This window comes from Branchiostoma belcheri, unplaced genomic scaffold (assembly GCF_001625305.1).
Source record: "Branchiostoma belcheri isolate BF01 breed outbred unplaced genomic scaffold, Haploidv18h27 scaffold19, whole genome shotgun sequence".
Lineage (NCBI taxonomy): Eukaryota > Metazoa > Chordata > Leptocardii > Amphioxiformes > Branchiostomatidae > Branchiostoma > Branchiostoma belcheri.
In genome coordinates, this window is record NW_017803379.1 from 1,106,960 (window position 1) to 1,127,544 (window position 20,585).

The following is a 20,585-nucleotide window of genomic DNA, read 5'->3' on the forward strand; positions in this document are numbered from 1 at the left end:
ATATATGGCGGCTAACCATGCATCGTGTAATATGTCGCAGGGCAAAAGGTGGCATCCATTGAATCGGCCCAAAGATGAAAGGCTGCATACATGTACTTGGCTATTGCTATAAAACTATATCTTCTTCAAAAGGGCAAGGCTTGCTGTCTTTTGAGCTGAGTGTATCATGTTAACACTGTTACAACGTTTGGCCATTTCCATGATGGTGAATGTTTTGATAGAATTCAACATTCAAGATTGATTAGTAATACGTTTTCTGTGTGCAAAACGTCCCCCGTCCCGCCTCCACTGAGACTTGCCGTGGCGCCTGAGCGGGGATGAGAGAGGCACAAGTGAATGTCACAAAATCGTTAAATCCTGTCAGCAAACCAAGCACGACGAGACAAATACCTATCCTAAAACGCTTAGACGTGCAACTCAATATAAGCCTCGGAGTGCACAATTCATTTGTTATTGCCAGCTTTGCCATGGCTTCTACCGTAAGAGGCTTCTAGACTGTACAGTTCTTTGATCAGAAATAATTGACTTGTTTTGAGTCCAATTCCAAGGGTCGCTTAACTCCGAAGGACGTGTGACCCTGGGATGGCAACTGCAGCTTATGCAAGGCTTATATAAACCTGAGCTATGACTTAAGTTTCAAGTAGTTCTTCTCCCCGGAGACAGTATACAAAAGTTAGAAGAAAGTTGAATTTCTACGTGAAGGGCGTACTCAACAACGTAGTGCCGCTTACTCGTTATCTGGAACGTCCCCTCTTTAGAACGTTTATGGTGTGAAATTTTGTCAACGCAAGTTTGTTGATTTCACACAACTGAGTCCAACCAGTCTTTATGAATAATGAAACAAATTCATTACTATAAACAAAACTTTACATCAGCAGCTTCTAGGATTTACTGAGGTCTTCGCAAAGTCAGCAGTCATTTGCCAGGGCTGTCACCCCATTTTAGACATCGGGCCGTTGTAACATATTGATTTTCCTCCATAGTAGATTGGATCACATTTCAGAGTTGAAAATGTATAAATTGCATATTTTTCACACTTCTAACTTCAGGTTCCAGATAGGGTGTTCACTCGCCTGGTCTAGTCTATTACTTTAGTCGCTTCAAGTCTGGGTTCCAGAGGTATGGCACAGCGTACGTGTAAAGCCCCCATAAATTTAAAGGAAAGTTTGTTCATAAACGAATAATGGACCCACGATCATTTGTATGTCTTACTGTAAGGCTATTAGCCACATTTGCGACCTCCCCCGGGTCGACTCGTAAAGGGTAAGCCGTTACAACCGGTACTAAATGTCGACGAACGCATGATGAAATTATTATTTTTTTCTTTACAGTTGAAACCATTACTATGATGAAGGCTAACAGCTGGCTTTATTATTAACCATTACGTGTTTACGTACTAGGTATTTGATCACAAATGACTTGTAAACTGTGCGTTACGACTGCCAATAACGTTTACCTGATGTCATGTAGGAGCCTATTCATAACTTTTACAAGGCGGGAATACAATCAGACATAAAACATGCCATTTACGACACTAAAATGTAGGCGGCACTTCATAAATGTGACTCAGTTATTATCTGATGGCAATCATCGTGACAGTTTCCTGTTAGTTCGTGTAAAAAACAGGAAAAGGATGGTGTAAAAAAACAGGAAAAGAATGGTGTTTAAGAAAACATCCTGTGGTTCTTACGTCAGAAAGCTTATCGCTGATGAACAGGTGCACGGCCTGCATCCAAAGCTATCGTAAACATGCCAAAAACGGAATAAATTTGCCAACTATAAACCTAAAAACTTCATTGAAGACGCAGAAGCCTGGATGACCGATGCTGTTCACAAGCCGGCATGACTGATCCAGCTCACGTTCTCCCAGCGGTAGCAGCTGGACAAATGGTCCTGCCGAAAACACTTAGGCAGAAAACACGTCATTCTTCGTCATGGACGGAGAAACGTTGACTCTCGGGTCTCAGTAATGTTAAGACGTATATGTGCACTTCCCTCTTGATTAAAGCTACAAGAAATCATCTGCTAGTCTGCAGGTAATGGTCTCCTATTATCTTACAGAAATACACAGATGAAATGTTTTGCAGTATGCCCTTTGCTCTGCTTCTACGTATTCCACGTTTATGAGATGTAGTTATATCTGTGATGATAAAGAGTTGTTAAAATGTAATTTAGCTTGTTTTTTTCCGGATGTGAAATAAAATTACTACATCAATTCATATGATGGCTTCTACTCAAAGTGGTGGCCAGTGCATACGCCAGTAGTGATTAGTATATTGGTGCGTGGTTCAGTTGAATAAGGACACTAAGTGAAAAGATTAGTATCTGCTTCTATATATATATTGAAAACGCTGCTATGCATGAAAGATTTATGGCTTATGAAGTAATAAGAAATTTGCTTTTCCAAATGTTTTAAACGGTACACCGCACATGTATCTTTCATGGATAAAACTAAATCCAAATTGTTGTACTCATATGGCACTATGTACTAATATACCGATTATTATTATTATTAGTAGTAGGCATTTAGTACTAATATACCAATTACAACATGATATATCGTCATCAGAGGTGAAGAGAACAATACAGGATGAGTAAATTGCAAGATAAGTAAATAATAATGGCATGAAATGTATGTACGTTGATTCGGTGGCTTTCCAAGAAGCGAGACCGCAAACTTTAATGAAAACAGCCACAAGCTGCGGATTTCAAATCAATTTATAGAAGCCACTGACCCTAACACAAAGGGTGAGAAACTTTTGATAGCAAAACAGCCTCAAGGAGTGACTGAAGCAAGTCAGCAATTTTACTCGTTCTTTCCCCAGGACATTGTAAGGCTATGCCTAATGTGTGAATCGTATGGTTTATTTGCTGCATGTATGGTCAATATAGTATAGTATAGTATAGTATAGTATAGTATAGTATAGTATAGTATAGTATAGTATAGTATAGTATAGTATAGTATAGTATAGTATAGTATAGGGTTGGTTGTGGAACCTTTCTTTTATGTACGGTCAAAAGAAGATGAAACAGAACACAGTAACTTCAAAGTATACACTAGTTAAAACTAAAGACCTCCATTTTAAAAACAATTGTATCACAAACTGTCTTGAAGGCACGGCAACTGATATCAAGGTATTGAAATTTCGTTCTCTCAACGAGAGCTGTGTCGCCAGTACGGGGCTACGTCAATACAGCAGTTTCAAACAAAACCGGGATTGAGTGGCTGTTTGGAAGCGTAGGCGTGACAGGTCAGGTGGCTCGATGTATAAGCTGACGCCCACGTGGCCGCCAACAAAGATTGTGTTTCACCGAAGGGATGTAATACCTGTCCGGTTAACGTATACAGTATATAGATTCCGTACATTCCTGCTACTCTTACTTCTCCTACCCCAAACTTTTGCCTAGTCCAGATGTCAATTACACCCACATGGTAGCTGAAGTCTGGCGTGCGATTCTTTTCTTTGATTTCCAATATACATTCGGCGTGCACTGGCATTATCTGTTATAGAGTAGTGGCAAAGCAACAAAAGCATAGCCGCATCACCAGGATCGCTGTAATGGTGTTGTCAATCAAGTATCTGACAGAAAGATTTGTGTGTAACGAATTTCTCTCACGAAGGTTATTGACTGGGATTCCTTTAGTCCGACACCCATACCATCTCACCTCTCGCTTTGGCATCCATGGCACAACAGCATGCAGCCGATGCACTATCTTTTACATGTGATATATGCAATGCACACTACATATTATATATGGCAACCTTTGATAGAAAGGAAGAAGGTGTATCAGACTTGTCTAATGCACTTGCTTGCTCAAGGCAGGCAGTCGGTGTCAGAGGATGACTTACTGCACCATTCCAGGCACACAACTAATAGTCATTACGGGAATAGAACCACGTGTGAGTTACACACATACGTTAGTGTACATAACCCGCCAGGGACAGCTACTTGTCTAGTTGTAAGCAATGGAAAGGCATGGGAGGAGGGAGATAAGGCGCCGGAGTGTCCTTCAGGTAACGTCTCTTCATTACAGCACCTGCCATTAAGACGTCTGGTGCCGCCAGCCTGAGATATTTGACATGTTTGTCACGTAATATCAATAAGACGCTCGTGCACAATTAAAGTCTTTCTAACGTTCATGGACACCTCAGAGCACCCCTCGGGCGCACACGGCCGCACCACGGAACGTACAGCGCTGGTTTATTCATGGATCAATTAGAGCGTAGATATCCCTGGAGAGAACATCTCTGGGAGGGGTGAATATTGGTCGAGTGCTGCAGTTTGCCTTGGATCGATGGGCTGTGACTTTAACTACAGTTATCTCAGTTCTCACAGTCTGAGTTCACAGTAGTTTAGTTTATTCGACACTGCGATCCATCTAAGCATATCTCAGTCTACACAGTCATGCAAAAGTACAAATGATGGAACACACAGCTAAAACTTTGAAGAGAATTTTTTCCTTGCTCAAAATATTAAACAAAGTAAGATGAGAATGATAGTAGTGAGAATCAGTTATGGACCTTGAAGGGTTTATTGTTTTATTGCTTATCCGCAACACTGCAGACCAGAATTGATCAGACACCTTATCGATCGGCCCCGAACGCGTCCTTTCACGGTCACGGTCGTTAAGGGAATCTTATAAGGCATCGCCTGAGTTAATTACCACATAAACGCTGCTGTAACGTCACCACCAATGGCCAGTGGCTCGTCAAACAATCGAACGTCGTTACAGCTAACTGGGCCCATCAAATTACAGTCATGATTCTCCCGATAAAAAGTGAAGTTCTGCTTTGGAAAACAGCACTGGAAATAATCGTCATGACTCTGACCTTCAGGGAAGCATTTTCAGAGGATAATATCGGTCATCTTTAAGACAACCATGGTAAAATAGAGCACTGCAGGGCGTCTACTTAGTCTAGACTATTGCAAAACGTATTGGAACGTTATTAGATTCTTTATTGAATCTAGAAATATGAGGAATAGAACTGTAAGTCTGTTGAGGAAGACCAGAGTGACAGGTCTAAAGCTCCGGGTGAGGACCATTTTTTTGTGTTACAGTTTTGACTTTAAATAAGTATGAACCTGCTTTTCGTTTTATAGTGTGCATATACATGATTTACCGTTCTTAAAGGATTTAAAACATTCATTCTGTCGAACTCCGCAGCCCAGCACCAAATGTGGTATTTTGGTTAGTTTTTCAAACCAACAATGACGACTGCACCAATAGCAACACTTTATGAACAACCATAATGGAAACTCTGCGTCTGTAAGTCCATGCATATGGTGACGAAGAACTCTCAGACACCCTGCCGGGTTTTGATGTGCGATATCTACGTAAGACTCCTCGTAGGTAATCTATATCGCAGCAGGTGTGGTCTGTGCAGTGTACGTGATGTGAGGGCTAATTTGTAGTTTGCGGCTCAGGTACGTACATGGATACGAAAAGATACGTGCCAAAAGAAGACATCAGAGCTGTATTAATTTCACCTTAACTTTATCGGCTTGAAAAACTGACTACTTGGGGCGCAAACGACACATTAGCCGGTGTTAGTACATGGCACCACTTGATGAAAGTGAGAAGGACAAGGTAGGAGGACGCGTACGTGTGCTGGTAAAATGTCGTAGCGAAGGTAATGTACATGCAGCAGCTATATTTGCTAGCCATCAAGCCATCTTTTGGAAGCCATCAAGCCGGTAATATAGATACACATCATCATGATGCACATTCTCATTTCCTGGTGTTCACACGTTGCAAAATGTTTCATCCCCCGTACGTGCTCCATCAAAAAAATATGTCTCCTTTTTATAACTGAGTAAGAGGCGCTGCCAATATTTCCACTGTCAGAATGACATCTTTAACGTAAGGCAAGGCTATGGTCATGATGTACTTTTTCTACAAACCATTCTTTATATGTCAAATAACAGGCATGTACGGCGGACCAAACATCGCAAAAAAAGCCGCTTTTGTAAACATTGAATTTGAACACCTTCAACAGCTGCCACTCATTTACTTGCATCTCAATCAAACAGAAGTTCTTGTTCTTCAGACGCTGGTAGACTTGTGTATGTGCTGCACGGTCAAATATCATGAAGGCTGCGAGAGGATTACTGATAAGATTCTGGATAGGGATACTCATTTGATAAGAACGCAAAGAGGCGTCGGTGTTGTCCATGATTAAGACACGATGTTAAACATTCCAACATTGTCTTGGGGTTCAGCATATAAGTTCACTCCACTTGTTGTACCATAAGCCAGCTTTACACATTTGCACACATAGGGGCGTTGAGATTGGGGAAACATTAGTTCCATCTCGGCGCCCTGATATGATACCCTCGTCCCGCCTGGGCAGCACTGGGGGGCAAGTTTCATTTTACGTCTTCTTAAGTTTGGAGATGAAATGAACACCCACCTCTACCTGGGGGAAATTGAATCGGCGTCGGTATGATCTGGTGATAAGAACCGAATGAATTCTATTCTTCGCGGCAGGATTGCAGAAGCGCCGAGGAAATGCAGGCGGCCTTGGGTATCAGTACTTCAGTCCAATGCCACAGGCAATGAAATCGGAAAATTGAAAGTCTTTCCAACACTTTACCTTGTGTCAATCACTACCGGGAAGCAGACGTTTGGAGATGGACTCACACAATACACAATAACGATACAACCGAAGCTGTACAATCATAGTCAAACGTAATTGGCTGAAGGTAAGGTGATGTACTGATGAGGACGCCTTTAATCATTGGAAACATGTCCTGTTGGGGGCTACGTTATGGTCATGAAAAAAGTAATGGATTTTAAGCCCTGAATTTAGTGGGGAAGAATCGTAACGTCCGTTAAAACTTAAACTGCGTTTCCGACAAATTCCTACTGTCAGTATAAAAACGTTACATTCTGATCCCTCTACGGACAAGTCATCTTTCCAATCCCACTACGAACAAGTGATCATAATGAAATCGCTTTCCTCCGTTTCCCAACTACATAAAATGTCAAAGATGGAAATTCCATTGCCCCAAAGACGTCACCCATGACCTCTCCACTCCGCATCAGCTGTTCTACAATTTGGTGAATCAATTTCATTCCTGTCTGAATCTCCCAGAGACCGGTTTCTGGGAATGAGGTACGCCGTCCGTGAGGTGTAATGAGGCCTAGCCTGACCCCTGATAACCAAACCTTCCACGATTGGCGATTAAATTTGTGGATAACTTTCTGTTGTTTCACGGGTATCAAAGTACTTTGGTAAATGTGTATTGTGAATTTGGGTCACGTATGACTCAGGCCTTGGTTAAGTCATAAAATTCGCTGTCTTCTACTACTCCACATAAAAAAAGCATTATCAATTTCTTCTGACCTCCTACAAAGATAAAGTCTGGCATTTCTTGGTATAGATTAAATCATTTTTCATGGTAAAATTCCCATGTAAATAAAGATAAACGTCACATTGTCCCTGTGGAATAGGTCACCTTGAAAATCATAAAAAAGGAAGGTTGTGCCAGGAAAATGGCCTGCTGAATGAGATCTAAATCTGATCTGAGCTATCTGAATCCGCCGAAAACGCACAGTAAGCTGGGTAGGCTGTTACTATGACAATAAATGGGTAGAAAATGGAATACGGAAAACTCCCCATCGACGTTAATACAAGGAAAGCATGGACATGAAGAGGGTTATGTGCGATCAAAACAAATGAGTTAAAAGCATTTGAAATAGAATAAGATGCTTTGAAAGGATATCAAGATGTAGACACCCTTAACGTAGATGTGGAGGCATGTAGATAGTGGGATATATACTTACAAATAGAATAGAATAGATAATTCACTACAAACCTAAGACTTTGATAGCTTTTAATTTGTAATGTTATAAAAGGTGCACAGAATAGGTGCACAAATAGTTGATCATGTGTGTGTGTGTGTGTGTGTGTGTGTGTGTGTGTGTGTGTGTGAGTGAGTGTGAGTGTGAGTGTGAGTGTGAGTGTGAGTGTATGAGTGTGTGTGCCCACAAGCTGATGAATTGCTAAAAATTATCGTTCTTTTCAGGTAGCGATGCACTACATTTCTCATGTACGCATCTACAGCCACCGAGACCGTATCCAAAGACAACGAGATTGCGTTTTCAAGGCCACGGATTGACCAAAACCTTTCCTAACTACGAGGGTCACGCAAGGCAATCTTCTTGGTCTGTGGAATTCTGAGAATCCGTTCATGAATCCTGAAAACTCAACTCGCCATTAAACCCTGTCTTTACACTGATTTAGTTGCCGGGGTTATCGATCTGTCGGTGAAGGTTGGAGGTGAGAATACAACCGTGTGCCACACTCGGATAGGAACAAAGAAATGTTGGTTTTGACTATGACGTGTTTTTTTCTGTAAGGTTAAGAATAACGACAAACATCATCGTTACATGTAACTGTGAGGTCTGGGGTTATTCTACAGGATAAGGGTCTTATCAAAAATTGTGGACGAGAAAATCGGTACACTTTGTTCAAACTTAATATGCCTTGGGTGGGAATCGAACTCTCGGTCGAATTTTCGGTCCTGAAAAGTAACGAATGGCGCAACGCCAACGATATGTTATTCTTGGACTTCGCCAAGGCCTTTGATTCTGTTTCCCACATTCTGTTAATTCACAAACTTCAAATGTTTGGTTTTGGCGGTAACCTCCTGGCTTGGTTCAATTCATATCTAACCGATCGCCGTCAACGTGTGGTAGTGGAAGGCTGTCAGTCTGATTGGCTCCCTGTCACTTCAGGAGTCCCTCAGGGCTCCATACTTGGACCCTTTCTTTTTCTCCTTTTCATTAATGATCTACCCTGTGAAGCTAAGAATTCTATAGTAGCACTCTTTGCTGACGATTCAAAATGTTTCAGGGAAATCAGCAATTTAAATGACTGTGTAAAGTTGCAAGACGATCTCACTGCTATGCACAACTGGAGTATCAGATGGAAGATGTCATTTCATCCTTCCAAGTGTCAACTTATCCGCTTAACTCGTTCAAAGAGTCCGATTTCGTACTCTTATCTCTTGTCTGACACTTTTATAAAGTCTGTTGACAGTATGCCTGACCTGGGGGTCATTATCCAGTCGGACTTGCAGTGGGATGGTCACATCGCCAAGATGGTTGCCAGAGCTAACTCCATGACTGGCTTTATTAAGCGTACAATTGGGTTCAATGCCAACACTGATGTACGTAAGGCACTTTATACCACTTTGGTCAGAAGTATCCTAGAATACTGTTCTCCCTTGTGGTCCCCACAATCCCGCAAACTAATGTCCCTTGTAGAAGGTGTTCAACGGCGCGCTACTAAATTCATCTTAGGAGCCCAAGCTAACAACCAAACCTACAAGGACAGACTGGTAGCCTTGGGTCTGTTGCCCCTCTCATTCAGGCGTGAGGTTAGCGATGTTATGATGTTTGTCAAATCAAGGTCAATCGCCCTAAAGTATGTCTCTTTTCCGTCCCGACCTTCTCGATACTCCAGATCACACATGCTCACCCCATTCAGAGCGAAAACATCTGCCTTCAGCTATTCCTATTTCCCACGACTTGTCACAGTCTGGAATAATCTGGGCCCTGATCTTCGTAATCTGGGAGTCCTAGCCAATCAGCTGCCCAACATTTCAGCTTTCAAGCGTCAACTTGTTAAAGTGTCATTTACCAGATTCAATGAGCACTTCAGTCCTGACGCTCCGTGCTCTTGGTCGTCCGCATGTGGGTGCGCCTCCTGTACGGCTTTAAGACGCCACTAGTATTAGTATGGTTTTCAACATTGTTCCAATGTATATATTGTATTATTGATTGTTCGATATTGTATTATGTGTATCATTGTAATGTATTATTGTAATGTTTGGGAGGACAACTAGCAAAGGTGTATATTCACCTGTTTTGTCCTCCCATCCAGTTGTCTGGAAAATTCTAATAAATAAATAAATAAATAAATAAATAAACGCTACACCGCTGGCCGGACTCTCTAGGACAAACGATTGTTTTGCTAAACTTTTCTGGCACTTTGTCACCCCCTAGCGACGTCTGATCTTACAGCAGGTTGTGTTTCACTGCGTCTATTGTCCTTGGGCGAAACCAGGATTAATATTGATTAACGTATTATACAAAATTGCGATGTTTTGAAAATGATTAAAGCTCGTGTGAGAACGAGATGAAAGCGTGACAAACGTACGTTTTGAGTATTAAAAAAACATCTGAACTGCTATTTATATCAAAGCATGGGATGAAAGAACAGTGTTACTTTCATCTACTTTCTGGCGGCAACGCCCACTCTTGGACCAGGTATAGGCCGGCCATTGCTCTGGGCCCTCACCAGACATTCTTCATCTGTACATCTGGTTTCTGACGCGAGGTCGTCGGCAATGTCCACCAAACACAACGAACCCAAAGAAGAATGCCCTGACACCAGTGGGTCCAGCGACAACAACGTGAACCACTACGTCAACAAAGATGAAATCACAAACAGCCTACGACAGGCTACTGACCGAACTCGCCATGGTGGACAGCCGGCTGCAGAAGATGCAGACACCGTGGGCCGCAGGGGGGCTGGCATGGTCCAGAATGTGCTGTACGTGCCTGGTGCGATACGACAAGGAGGTATGTTTTGTCGTTTTGTATCCTTGTCCCATTTACCATTTTTGGCTTAAAAGCAGTTTTACGCTAAGCGAGTCCCCGTCAAGTAGGTCAAAGAAGAACACAAAATAGAATGTGGATACTACCACGATAAATGAAGAAGAACAGTGTCAGTGTTGAGTCATTTGCTGTTCGTGTTAATCGGTATCGATATATGGTGACCAGATGAGGTAACACGCCACCTTGGAATATTATGGCATGGTTTGAATGAATGGTTTATCCAGGTCGCAATTTGCTGAATTGTGGATTTCATTACAATACTTGGTACTAAAAGACAATGGTAGAATTTACATTCATAATATAAAATAAGTCCTTTTTATAAATGTTTAACAATTCCATCGAAGCTTAATATTCAAAATTCCCATTACAAATGAATAAAAATGGGTACAAACCTTGGTTATTGATTGCTTTACTGTACTCATTGGAATATGCATTTCAAGATTCCTTTGATAAAGTGATGAGTTGTCCTTGGTTAAAGCAAACGACCTTCGTTTTAACACGACTATTTTAACGGCACTCATTAGCAGACATCAACTCTATTGTTTACAAACTTTTTTCACGACAATATATAGCTCAATAAATTGAAGAGGCAAGCTGTAATCATGGGAAGATATGGCTTTTATTACGCAACAATGTACAAGGTACAAAGTATGGCAGAAATGAGAGAACAAATCTAACAAATCAGTCCACGTAGTACAATACTAGGTGATATGGGATGGAAAGGCGCTTATACAATCATTAAAAGAATTTCTTACGTTTAGACATTCTTTAAAATACTGGCCTATATTCACAATGTATGGATTGTCAAAAGTCAGCAAGTATCTGAATTTGCTAGATGAATTCATGGCGAGAAATTCTGGTATAGAAGTTGATATAGTTGCATATAATGAATTACGTATATCAGAATATTTGGGACAAACAATCAAAAAGTGGTATTCGTCTTCTATTAATTCTGGACAGAATGGGCAAACCTTCTGGTCAGCAGGTATTTTCTGGAATCTTCCTGTTTCCATACTTAATTTGTGACAGCCAATCCTGAGTTTTGTGATTGCTCTTCGTATATCAAGGCTTTTTATGTGTGAAAGGTAGTTTTCCTGTTTATAATGTTATGAAACCTGTGTGCTTACAGATCGCACGGATGTGACATGTCGCCGGTACGTCCTGTCATGGGTCGTTGCTGTAACGTTAGCAGCCGTCTTTGGGATAGGAGTTGGTCTCGTCACATATTACACGATCGTACAGGAGACTAGTACTCATCCGTTCTCACACAACAGTCCTCCGGAGCGGCGTGGTACGTCAAGCCAACCATCGTTATCACCAATTCCCGCCACCTCTGTCGGTATCACATTGGAAAACCGGAAAAATGAAGCCCTCTCGTCCACATTGGAAACAGTCTCGGTTAGTCCCCTACATTACATGTACAGTTTTAGTACTATAGTTCTATTTTGTACGTAGGACAAACGTAGAATTTTTATTTCCTTATCTCACAAAGCTTCCAGCCAATGTTTATATCACGGTAACCAACCATAACTGCATTCTTATCTTTAGCCGGAGCGGCGTGGCACGTCAAACCGACCAGTGTCACCAATTACCGCCACCTCGAGCTCTGTCGGCTCTACATTGGAAAACCAGGAAAATGAAGCCCTCTCATCCACATTGGAAGTCCTGCCGGTTAGTCCCCTAGTGACCCCTACATTACATTACATGTACAGTTTTAGTACAACAGTTCTATTTTGTACGCAAGGGAAAGGTATAATTTTCATTTCCTTAACCCACAAAGATTCCGTCCAACATTTATATCACTGTAACCAACCATACATACATTCTTATTCGTCAGCCTTATATGACTACTACGGAAGCTCCAACCGATTCAACAGCTCTGTCTACGTGGAGGACAACTGGTAGCGTGGCGAGGAGTACTGTGTCTTTGATGGCAGATTTGCGTCTAGTTCTGGAAACCAGACTGTATCCGCAACTCAGAACCATAAAATTAATCAGGCCAGCATATACAGTAAGTAAGAAAATATCTAACCTATAACGAATCATATAGTATATATACATTATATAGTGATACAATGAAATCATTTTGTGTTTTATTCGAAATGTCCGCTACATTATCTTTAGTGAGCTAGAACTGGTTCGAGATCACTTTCCCTTTTTATCTTCTATTTTTGTGAAGGCTCAGTGGCCGCCTGGCTGTGGGCTGGAATGCAAAGACGGGTTTTGGGAAAATGGAGTCTTTCATATTCCAAAACGGAGAGGTATGTAAGGCTCAAAAACTAAGTTTTCGTAGCGTATCTGTACATAAGATACGGATTTATTTTAATATACACGGCATTTTTTTTTAAATCAGGATACGTATCATACATGTCTCTAAAACAGGTCATCAACTGTATAGATCTGTAACGGTTGTAGAAAAGCGTTGATAAGACCAACAGCTATGTTGAAATGCGCTCTATATAAGACCATAAGAAACAAAAAAAACTTGTTGGGGCGCTTTGTCAGAGACAACAGATAACAGATCAAAGAGATTTTAGAAGGAAACTGTACTTTAAAAAAATAATGAGAGAAATAAATAATCAACATACTTTCGATTATGCATCAAAATGCCGATTGTCTACAGAGTGTACTAGGCACAAGTGCAGGCAGTTGAAATAATGACCATATTTGTTGTGAAATAGGTTGCCAAAAGGGGTGGGTTTACCATCAGCCTAGTCGCCTATGCTACAAGGCCTTCAACGACAGGACAACCTACAGCGGTGCAGTCAGTAGGTGTTCTTCAGACGGGGGAACCCTTGCCATGCCCCGCGACACTGCAACCAACAACTTCCTCATCGATCTGAAAAATGAAGTCGACAACGACGCTTGGTTCCGCTTTGGACTGACTGATGAGGAAGGAGTTTGGATGTGGGACGATAACGTTCCTCTGGGCGACTTCAGAGCTTGGGGTACAGGAGAACCCAACAACGCAGAGGAGAACTGTGCCGAGTACTTTCCCGAAACCTTTTCCGAGTACAAAGCAGGCTCGTCCTTAAAGAACAGATGGAACGATGGACCATGTACCACAGCCGACAGGACGTTCATCTGTCAAGTCTCTCCGCCATCAGGTCAGTTTCACAATATCGACGTTTGTGCTTTCCATTTTGGAACGTTTGAGAGTTGTTGCGTACATTGTTGTACATTTTGTGTCTAGTCTGTTTTTTTTCCACATATTTGTGGTTAGCATAACTCAAGAAGGTCTTGGGGAGACAAAGGAGAAGGTTGTTTTGTCTTCGTGGCGACTGTCCTTTGTTCTTCCGGTTTTGGGATCTTATCATATAGCCTATCATACAGCATGGCGCATGGACGTTCTGTTTGTAAATATGAATCAAACGTTTGGCTTTTGTGCCGTGAAACATGGATTTTTTTAACCTCCTTGCCTGAACAGTGCCAAGGACGTAGCACTTTTTATTTTTCCAAGGAAATCTATAGATTAAGAAACACAGATCTATCCGCGGAAACCATATCCAGTTTGTGAAAAACTGAGCAGGGATTTCATTTTTCTGAGGAAATCTATATACTTTTTATATTAAATTATCCACAAACCGATCATCTGAAAACTTGTAACGCCTGTGGATATCTCTGGATAACTGCCTAATCCATCAACCGTAAAAAAAATGTCCAGTTTGTGACGCTGATCAAAAGCATGCAAAAATTTCATTTGTCTGGCGAAATTTCCGGATAAACGCCTGATCCGCCCACAGGGAAACGTGTCCGGTTTGTGACGTTATTCTGAAATCAAGCAAACATTCTAATTTGTCTGGAGAAGTAACTATCACTTTGAGGCTCAGTGGCCGTGGTGTGGTCAAGATAAGATATTCCATAAGGTTTACGAGTTGTCATAAAATGAAAGCTAGGATGGTGGGTGTAGTCCTGCTGTTACTACACGTTTCAGTAACAGGTGCATACTCCGGCACGGAGAAGGGTGATGTCGTGAACAGCCCTGACACTTTCGTCTGCAACAACTGTGAGCTGGTCAGGTTTCCAGATATTAACCCAGAAAACCTAACATCGGTGAACCTTGCCTCGAACAATATCACCGATATCTCAGACCTCCCCTACTTCCCTAAATTAGAGACGCTAGACCTGGGCAGTAATCTAATTACAAACATCCACTGGCATTGGTTTATAACGCCGTTCTTAAAACTCCTGGATCTGTCTAACAACAAGATTTCTCACGTTTCGGGAAGGTTTGTCGCTCATTTCATGCCAAAGATTCAGGTCATTGATCTCAGTGGTAACGAAATATCGTCTTTTCCAAAAGAGACCTTTTTGTTCCCCACCGAAAACTACGCTAGCGTACAGCTAGGTGGGAACCCGTTCCACTGTGATGCACGCTTGTGCTGGCTAAAACGTGAAGTTGAGTGTTTGTCGCAATGTTGGCATTGTGGGAGGATAGATGCTGTTCGAGTGCCAATATCAGTTTTTAAAGAATGTTGCCCTAACTGTCCCAGTAGCAGCCTGTATTTCGAACTAATGCAATATAAGCACATCGAAAAGTTAATATGAGCAAGCCCCAAACACGTTGCGGGACAGGTTGTATTTCAAGTATTAGATAAAAATTTCTGCCATTCAACTACAGTCACACTCACTGGGCCAATCCAGAACTATACGCTCATAACGGAACCGAATATCAACATATCAGTATTTAATTCAACGTCAGTGACGTCTAATACATCAATGTCCTCAGTTTCCACTATCACCGATTTACTGACACCGACAGAATACGACGAGTTTACCCAAGGAACCCTTTGGCTTACTGAAGTCTCCACGTTATCCAAAACTGAACCGACTACAGACAGTTCGTTATCAGTAGAAGCGATGACAGGTTATGCTCTTGCCTCGGTAGTTTTCACCGCCCTTGTTGCAGCGTTGCTGTCCTGTGCGAATCGGTATCGAACTCGGCGCCAGGACGATCTGGGGTTGCAACGGGCACTGAGGCAAGGACGTCCGCTTATCCCAAACCAAATGTACGCCACCAACTCTCACCAGCTTGGCATACAACAAGCGTCAACAACAAGACACATACTCCGCCCAAACCAAAACTACGCCACAAACACGACTGAACAACTTGACTCCAGTGAAACTACACCAAACCAACACGGTAGTGAACATATTGAACCATACGAAGAAACAAGTTTATCCAAAATTGCTGAGGGCGCAGCAATGCAGGAAGAGCCTCATCAATATTCAAATCATGAGGTCGAACACACCTACACGTACGTCAAAGATGACCGGTATTCTGTCAGACAGATTGTCGAGGCGAATCGCGACCCCAAATATGTAAATGAGGCGAGCAGATACGAGACGATTCCAAATGAACTTGGGTGTACAGGCGTGGAGCCGTACGCTGAAGTTAGTCTGTCAGCCATTGCTGAGGAATCTTGCCTAAACAAACAATCACATGGTAGTGCCGCAACTGTTACAGAGGCAAGGCCCATACCTGGAGCAAACATTTCGGATGCTGACCGGGCTGCTATACGAACAAATCTCAACAGTTCGCCGGGCTCTGGAAGCCATGACAAAACAGATGCATTGGCTGGTAGCGAGACCTTACTATCCACCGGTGAAGTGGTTTATAAAGAAGAAAGACACACACAAGAAAGTACAGCTTATGATCCTGCGACCAACGATGAGGGCCTATCTGACAGAACTGGAATGGTGTACGCATCAAGTAGCCAAGACAGTACACCAACTGACACTGAGTTACTCTCACAGAAAAACCTTGAGGATAGCAAGAACGCTGTGAATTCTAGCTATAATGTTACATGTGGTTCTGGGTGAAATAGAATTTCTACGCCAACTTTATGTAACCCACTTTATTTGGATATTGGAAAAGGCAATTTACACGACTTTCCTCACTCCACCCAGGTGTGAATGGATACCTAACTTTGGTTGGGGAAAGTCGTATTGAGGTCACCTATTGGCGCCGAATGGCAGCCGCACACGTACAGACCCTTGCGACAGTTCCACGAAAGTGTGTATCGTTTCATGTGTATCGTGTATATGATGTGATTGTAAACCCTGCATTAATTCTGGGCTATAAAAGACTGTGATTGCATAGATTATGTTTGACCAATAAACCATTTATTAATATTATATATTTGTATCACAAATATTTTGAGTTTTATAAACAAACATATTTGCGTGTATTTTACAATGTAAAAGTAGAATTAATTGCATTTTGCTAATGTATTATTCATCTACTACTGTCCTTGTACTGGGTCCCTTGGTAATCAGTCTGTAACTTGACTGAAGGGACTGCCCAATACTTTACAAGATTACAAGAGTAATAAAGACTTTTGAAGAATGACAGTTGTCACTTGAAATGTGACACTTGTGTACCCTTGTGCTGGGATAAAGTTTAGCAGAGAGACTGATTTATCATTGTTATAGCCCTCTCCTTGGTGCTGAAAGCTATCCACTGTTCGCACTGAATCAAAACCATTTATACAATCATTGAAAACTTGTGTTTTTCAAAGTTGCTTCAGTAAAAAAATGGATGTTGTAATAGTTGGCAGTAAACGTAAATTTTGACATCATAAATCTTGTTAAGCAAGATATTCTACCTATATGACACCTATATATATAAGGTGCATTGAAAATGTTGGAATCTTGTTTTTTTTTGGCCCGCCTTCTTTTTTTTCGCCCTATCGCATTAGATTTGCCTGATTTGGAGTCTGCGGAGGATGTCATCCATAAAATGTTCTTGCTGGGGCCTAAACATATATACACGGCGTAAACTGTTGACGACACCAGATCATGTCGATTGATAAGAAGGCGTTGCTTTTATATTCATTTTAGTTTGTAGCATAAAAATCAACTACTCAACATTTGAGCAGTTCTGTCGAAAACCCCATGTGTTATTTAAACATAACAGAGACCATTCAACTAAGACGAAAATGGCCTGATACCTTATATTCTGTGTTTGTGTACATAAAACAGGAAGTGGTCTTCTTATCGGAGCTTGCGAAGAAAAGAATAACAAAGACCATTCAAATAAGACGAAAGTGACCACTGCGAAAGATTAACTAGACAGAACAGATCAAAAAGGCTTAGGGAACTGCACTTTGTAAAAAAAATAATGAGTAAGAGAAATGAATATTCTACTAACATATTTTCTCTTTTCTTTGAACAGTAGAAGCAACAATACATGTATTTAAGACAGGCAAAAGTATTGGAAATAGAAAATCTCAGTGTTCAACTTGGGTCACCAATGAAACTATGACACTGCTTATGACAGTCCTCTCGCCCGAGGCAGGTGTGAATATCGCCCTGGGGAAGGCAGCGTTCCAAACAAGTGACCCCATAGGCGCGCCTGCCAGCCGTGCAGTGGACGGGAACACTGATACCAACTACCTCGCTGGGTCCTGCACACACACTAACTTTGATCCGGGAGAGGCTGATCCAAGCTGGTGGGTGGATCTTGGTCAACCGTGTGCGATTGACAGGTAAGTGTACATCATGATGCATATCAATCCTTACAATAGACATTGGGATTTAATTTTACACCATCAGTAATGTCTCATACCTTGCTGACGTTTCGGTGTCTATGGGATACCTTCCCCGGAGCTTCTGACTGGAGTTCTGCTTCTCGCCGCTATATGAGAACACAAATATTGTACATCCATAAACATGTGGTTTATATACATTCATCCATATAGCATATAAAACTCAAATGCTGTTCCTCACCTTCTACAGAGTGGTCATCTTCAACCGCCAGGAATGTTGTCCTGAACGACTCAACCCCTTCAACATCCACATCGGGGATTCCGACCAGGTCAGCGAGAACCCCAAGTGTGGCGGTGATCATAAAATCGACGTGAACCAGCCGTCCATTTCCGTCTCATGTCAGGGGATGAGGGGGCGGTATGTGGGCGTCCGTCTCCCCGGACCCTCCCGAGTACTGACCCTGTGTGAAGTCCAAGTCTTTTCGGGTAGGCCTTCCCTGCATTCACTTTTATACATAGTTGGAACGTCATGTATTCCTTTTGGGGGCTGTTCTACAAATTACAGAAGTAAGGCCTCCTCGGAACTGAAGGCAGATATTTTCAGCAATATCTAGAAAGCAGGGACGGGTATAAGCTCATCGAGAAATAGTAGTTAGCAGCCTCTTGATATGTTTGATGAGTATGTTTTGATTTGTATTTCGAAAATATCCATATTCATTTGTTTGTAGTGGGGTCACAGTTTTTTATTTATCTTATTTATTATGTTGCCTGGCCCATGCTAGATGGCGGCTGCCAGGATGGCTACATACGAGTCGGTTGGTCCTGCATCCGGCTCGTTCCCATCCTAAAGTCATTTTCGGACGCGCTGCAGGCCTGTAATGCGGAAGGGGCGACTCTAGCCATGCCTAAAACGGAAGAACTGGACCTCGCTCTCAGACGCCTGGTCAAGATGTCCGGAGGCAACTCCGATCACTGGATCGGTCTGAGGGGGACCTACAATGGACGGCTGGGAAAATGGGAATATAAATGGGAGGACGGGTCACTTTTGGGAAAGTACCAGGTACGTGTTCTGTTGACATGAACGATAGTTGATTGATGTTCATCTTGTATATTTCATTCCTATATTATCATAATTACTATTCCTCTTGATTTGTGTTCGAATGATTGTTGTTCTGACTACATTTACTTACTCCTGATTTCCAATGCAATTGTACACGAGGCGTGGTACATGAGGCAATGCGTGTACATCGCAGACAATTTAAGGATCCCTGTATGTTACTGATTTTCTTCTGTTAGATAGGTCTTGTAATCCTGACGTATCTTACGTTGTTGACTTGATCCTTTCCATCAGGGATGGTACCCAGGGGAACCACGTAACTTCGCAGAGTCCTGGCTTACACTGTGCGTTCAGTACTGGAGAGGACATACAGAGTGGGATACGATATGGGACGACGCTATATGCGATGACAAAAAGCGGTACATCTGCCAATCCGACCTGCTAATAAAACGGAAAACGTTAAAAATTAAGAAATTACCGCCTCTACCAGAAGCACGATAGAGATGGTTGTATCACTGGTGTACTGGTGCACGTTACGTTGTATTGTATTGTATTGTATTGTATTGTATTGTATTGTATTGTATTTTTAAATTTTAATACATCAAGAGTGAACCTTTTTTTCTACCCAGTCCTTAAAATACACATCATTAACATGCATCGCTGCACTACCACACAGTCGGTGAGGAACATTAGATTTGTGGTCTGCGGAGGATGTCATCCATAAAATTTACTTGCTGTGGCCTAAGGATAAGATTGACACGTAGTTTTAAGAAGTATATGTCACAGAACTGAATGTCAGGATATAATTACGCATAATGTAACTTCATAGCTTCAAAATGTAATCTTTTTGATTATAACAGTTCACTTGAAATGTGTTTTGCTTTTATATTCACTTTTTCATACATCATATTTATTATATTCACACAGTTTGTAACGAAAAAAAAACAAGTACATGTACTCAACATTTCAGTGGTTCTGTCTAAAATACCATGTTTTGCTTAAACATAACAAAGACCATTCAAAATACTAGTACTCCTTCCAATCATGTCGATTCTGCCTGTAACGCCGACTAATCGTTGAAAAATGTTTTTCTACAGCTAGAAACCAATCAAAACTGTTGCTACGCAAAGCAGGTGCCGGGCTGTAGTGACTACATATACATGAGAGATTCTTTCATCTACAAGTGAAGTCGCAGTCATATCGTGCTGCGGACAGTTTTAAGGGTTGAAAACAAAACGCCTGTCTTTGATTGTCGCAAATCAGCGCTTTGAAAATTCCCTCTTTGAACTAATAGCTAAAAAAACGACGGTTGTGGCAATTTTGAGGTTTTGTTGTGTTTCACCATACAGTGAAGGTCCGAGGTCCATCTCAGACGTGCATCGCACATTTTAGCTCGTAGCCCATTTCA

The 20,585-nt window shown here is 41.8% G+C and overlaps 1 protein-coding gene across 1 annotated transcript; it reads left to right on the forward strand.

Annotated features, from left to right (window-relative positions):
* Positions 1–10,359: 10,359 nt before the first annotated feature.
* Positions 10,360–20,364, forward strand: LOC109467748. Its single transcript, XM_019765799.1, has 9 exons — positions 10,360–10,594; positions 11,760–12,028; positions 12,179–12,301; positions 12,810–12,891; positions 13,312–13,737; positions 17,931–18,120; positions 18,371–18,638; positions 18,992–19,180; positions 20,275–20,364. The coding sequence occupies exons 1-9, from the start codon at positions 10,360–10,362 to the stop codon at positions 20,362–20,364; spliced, it is 1,872 nt and encodes a 623-aa protein (XP_019621358.1).
* Positions 20,365–20,585: the final 221 nt, after the last annotated feature.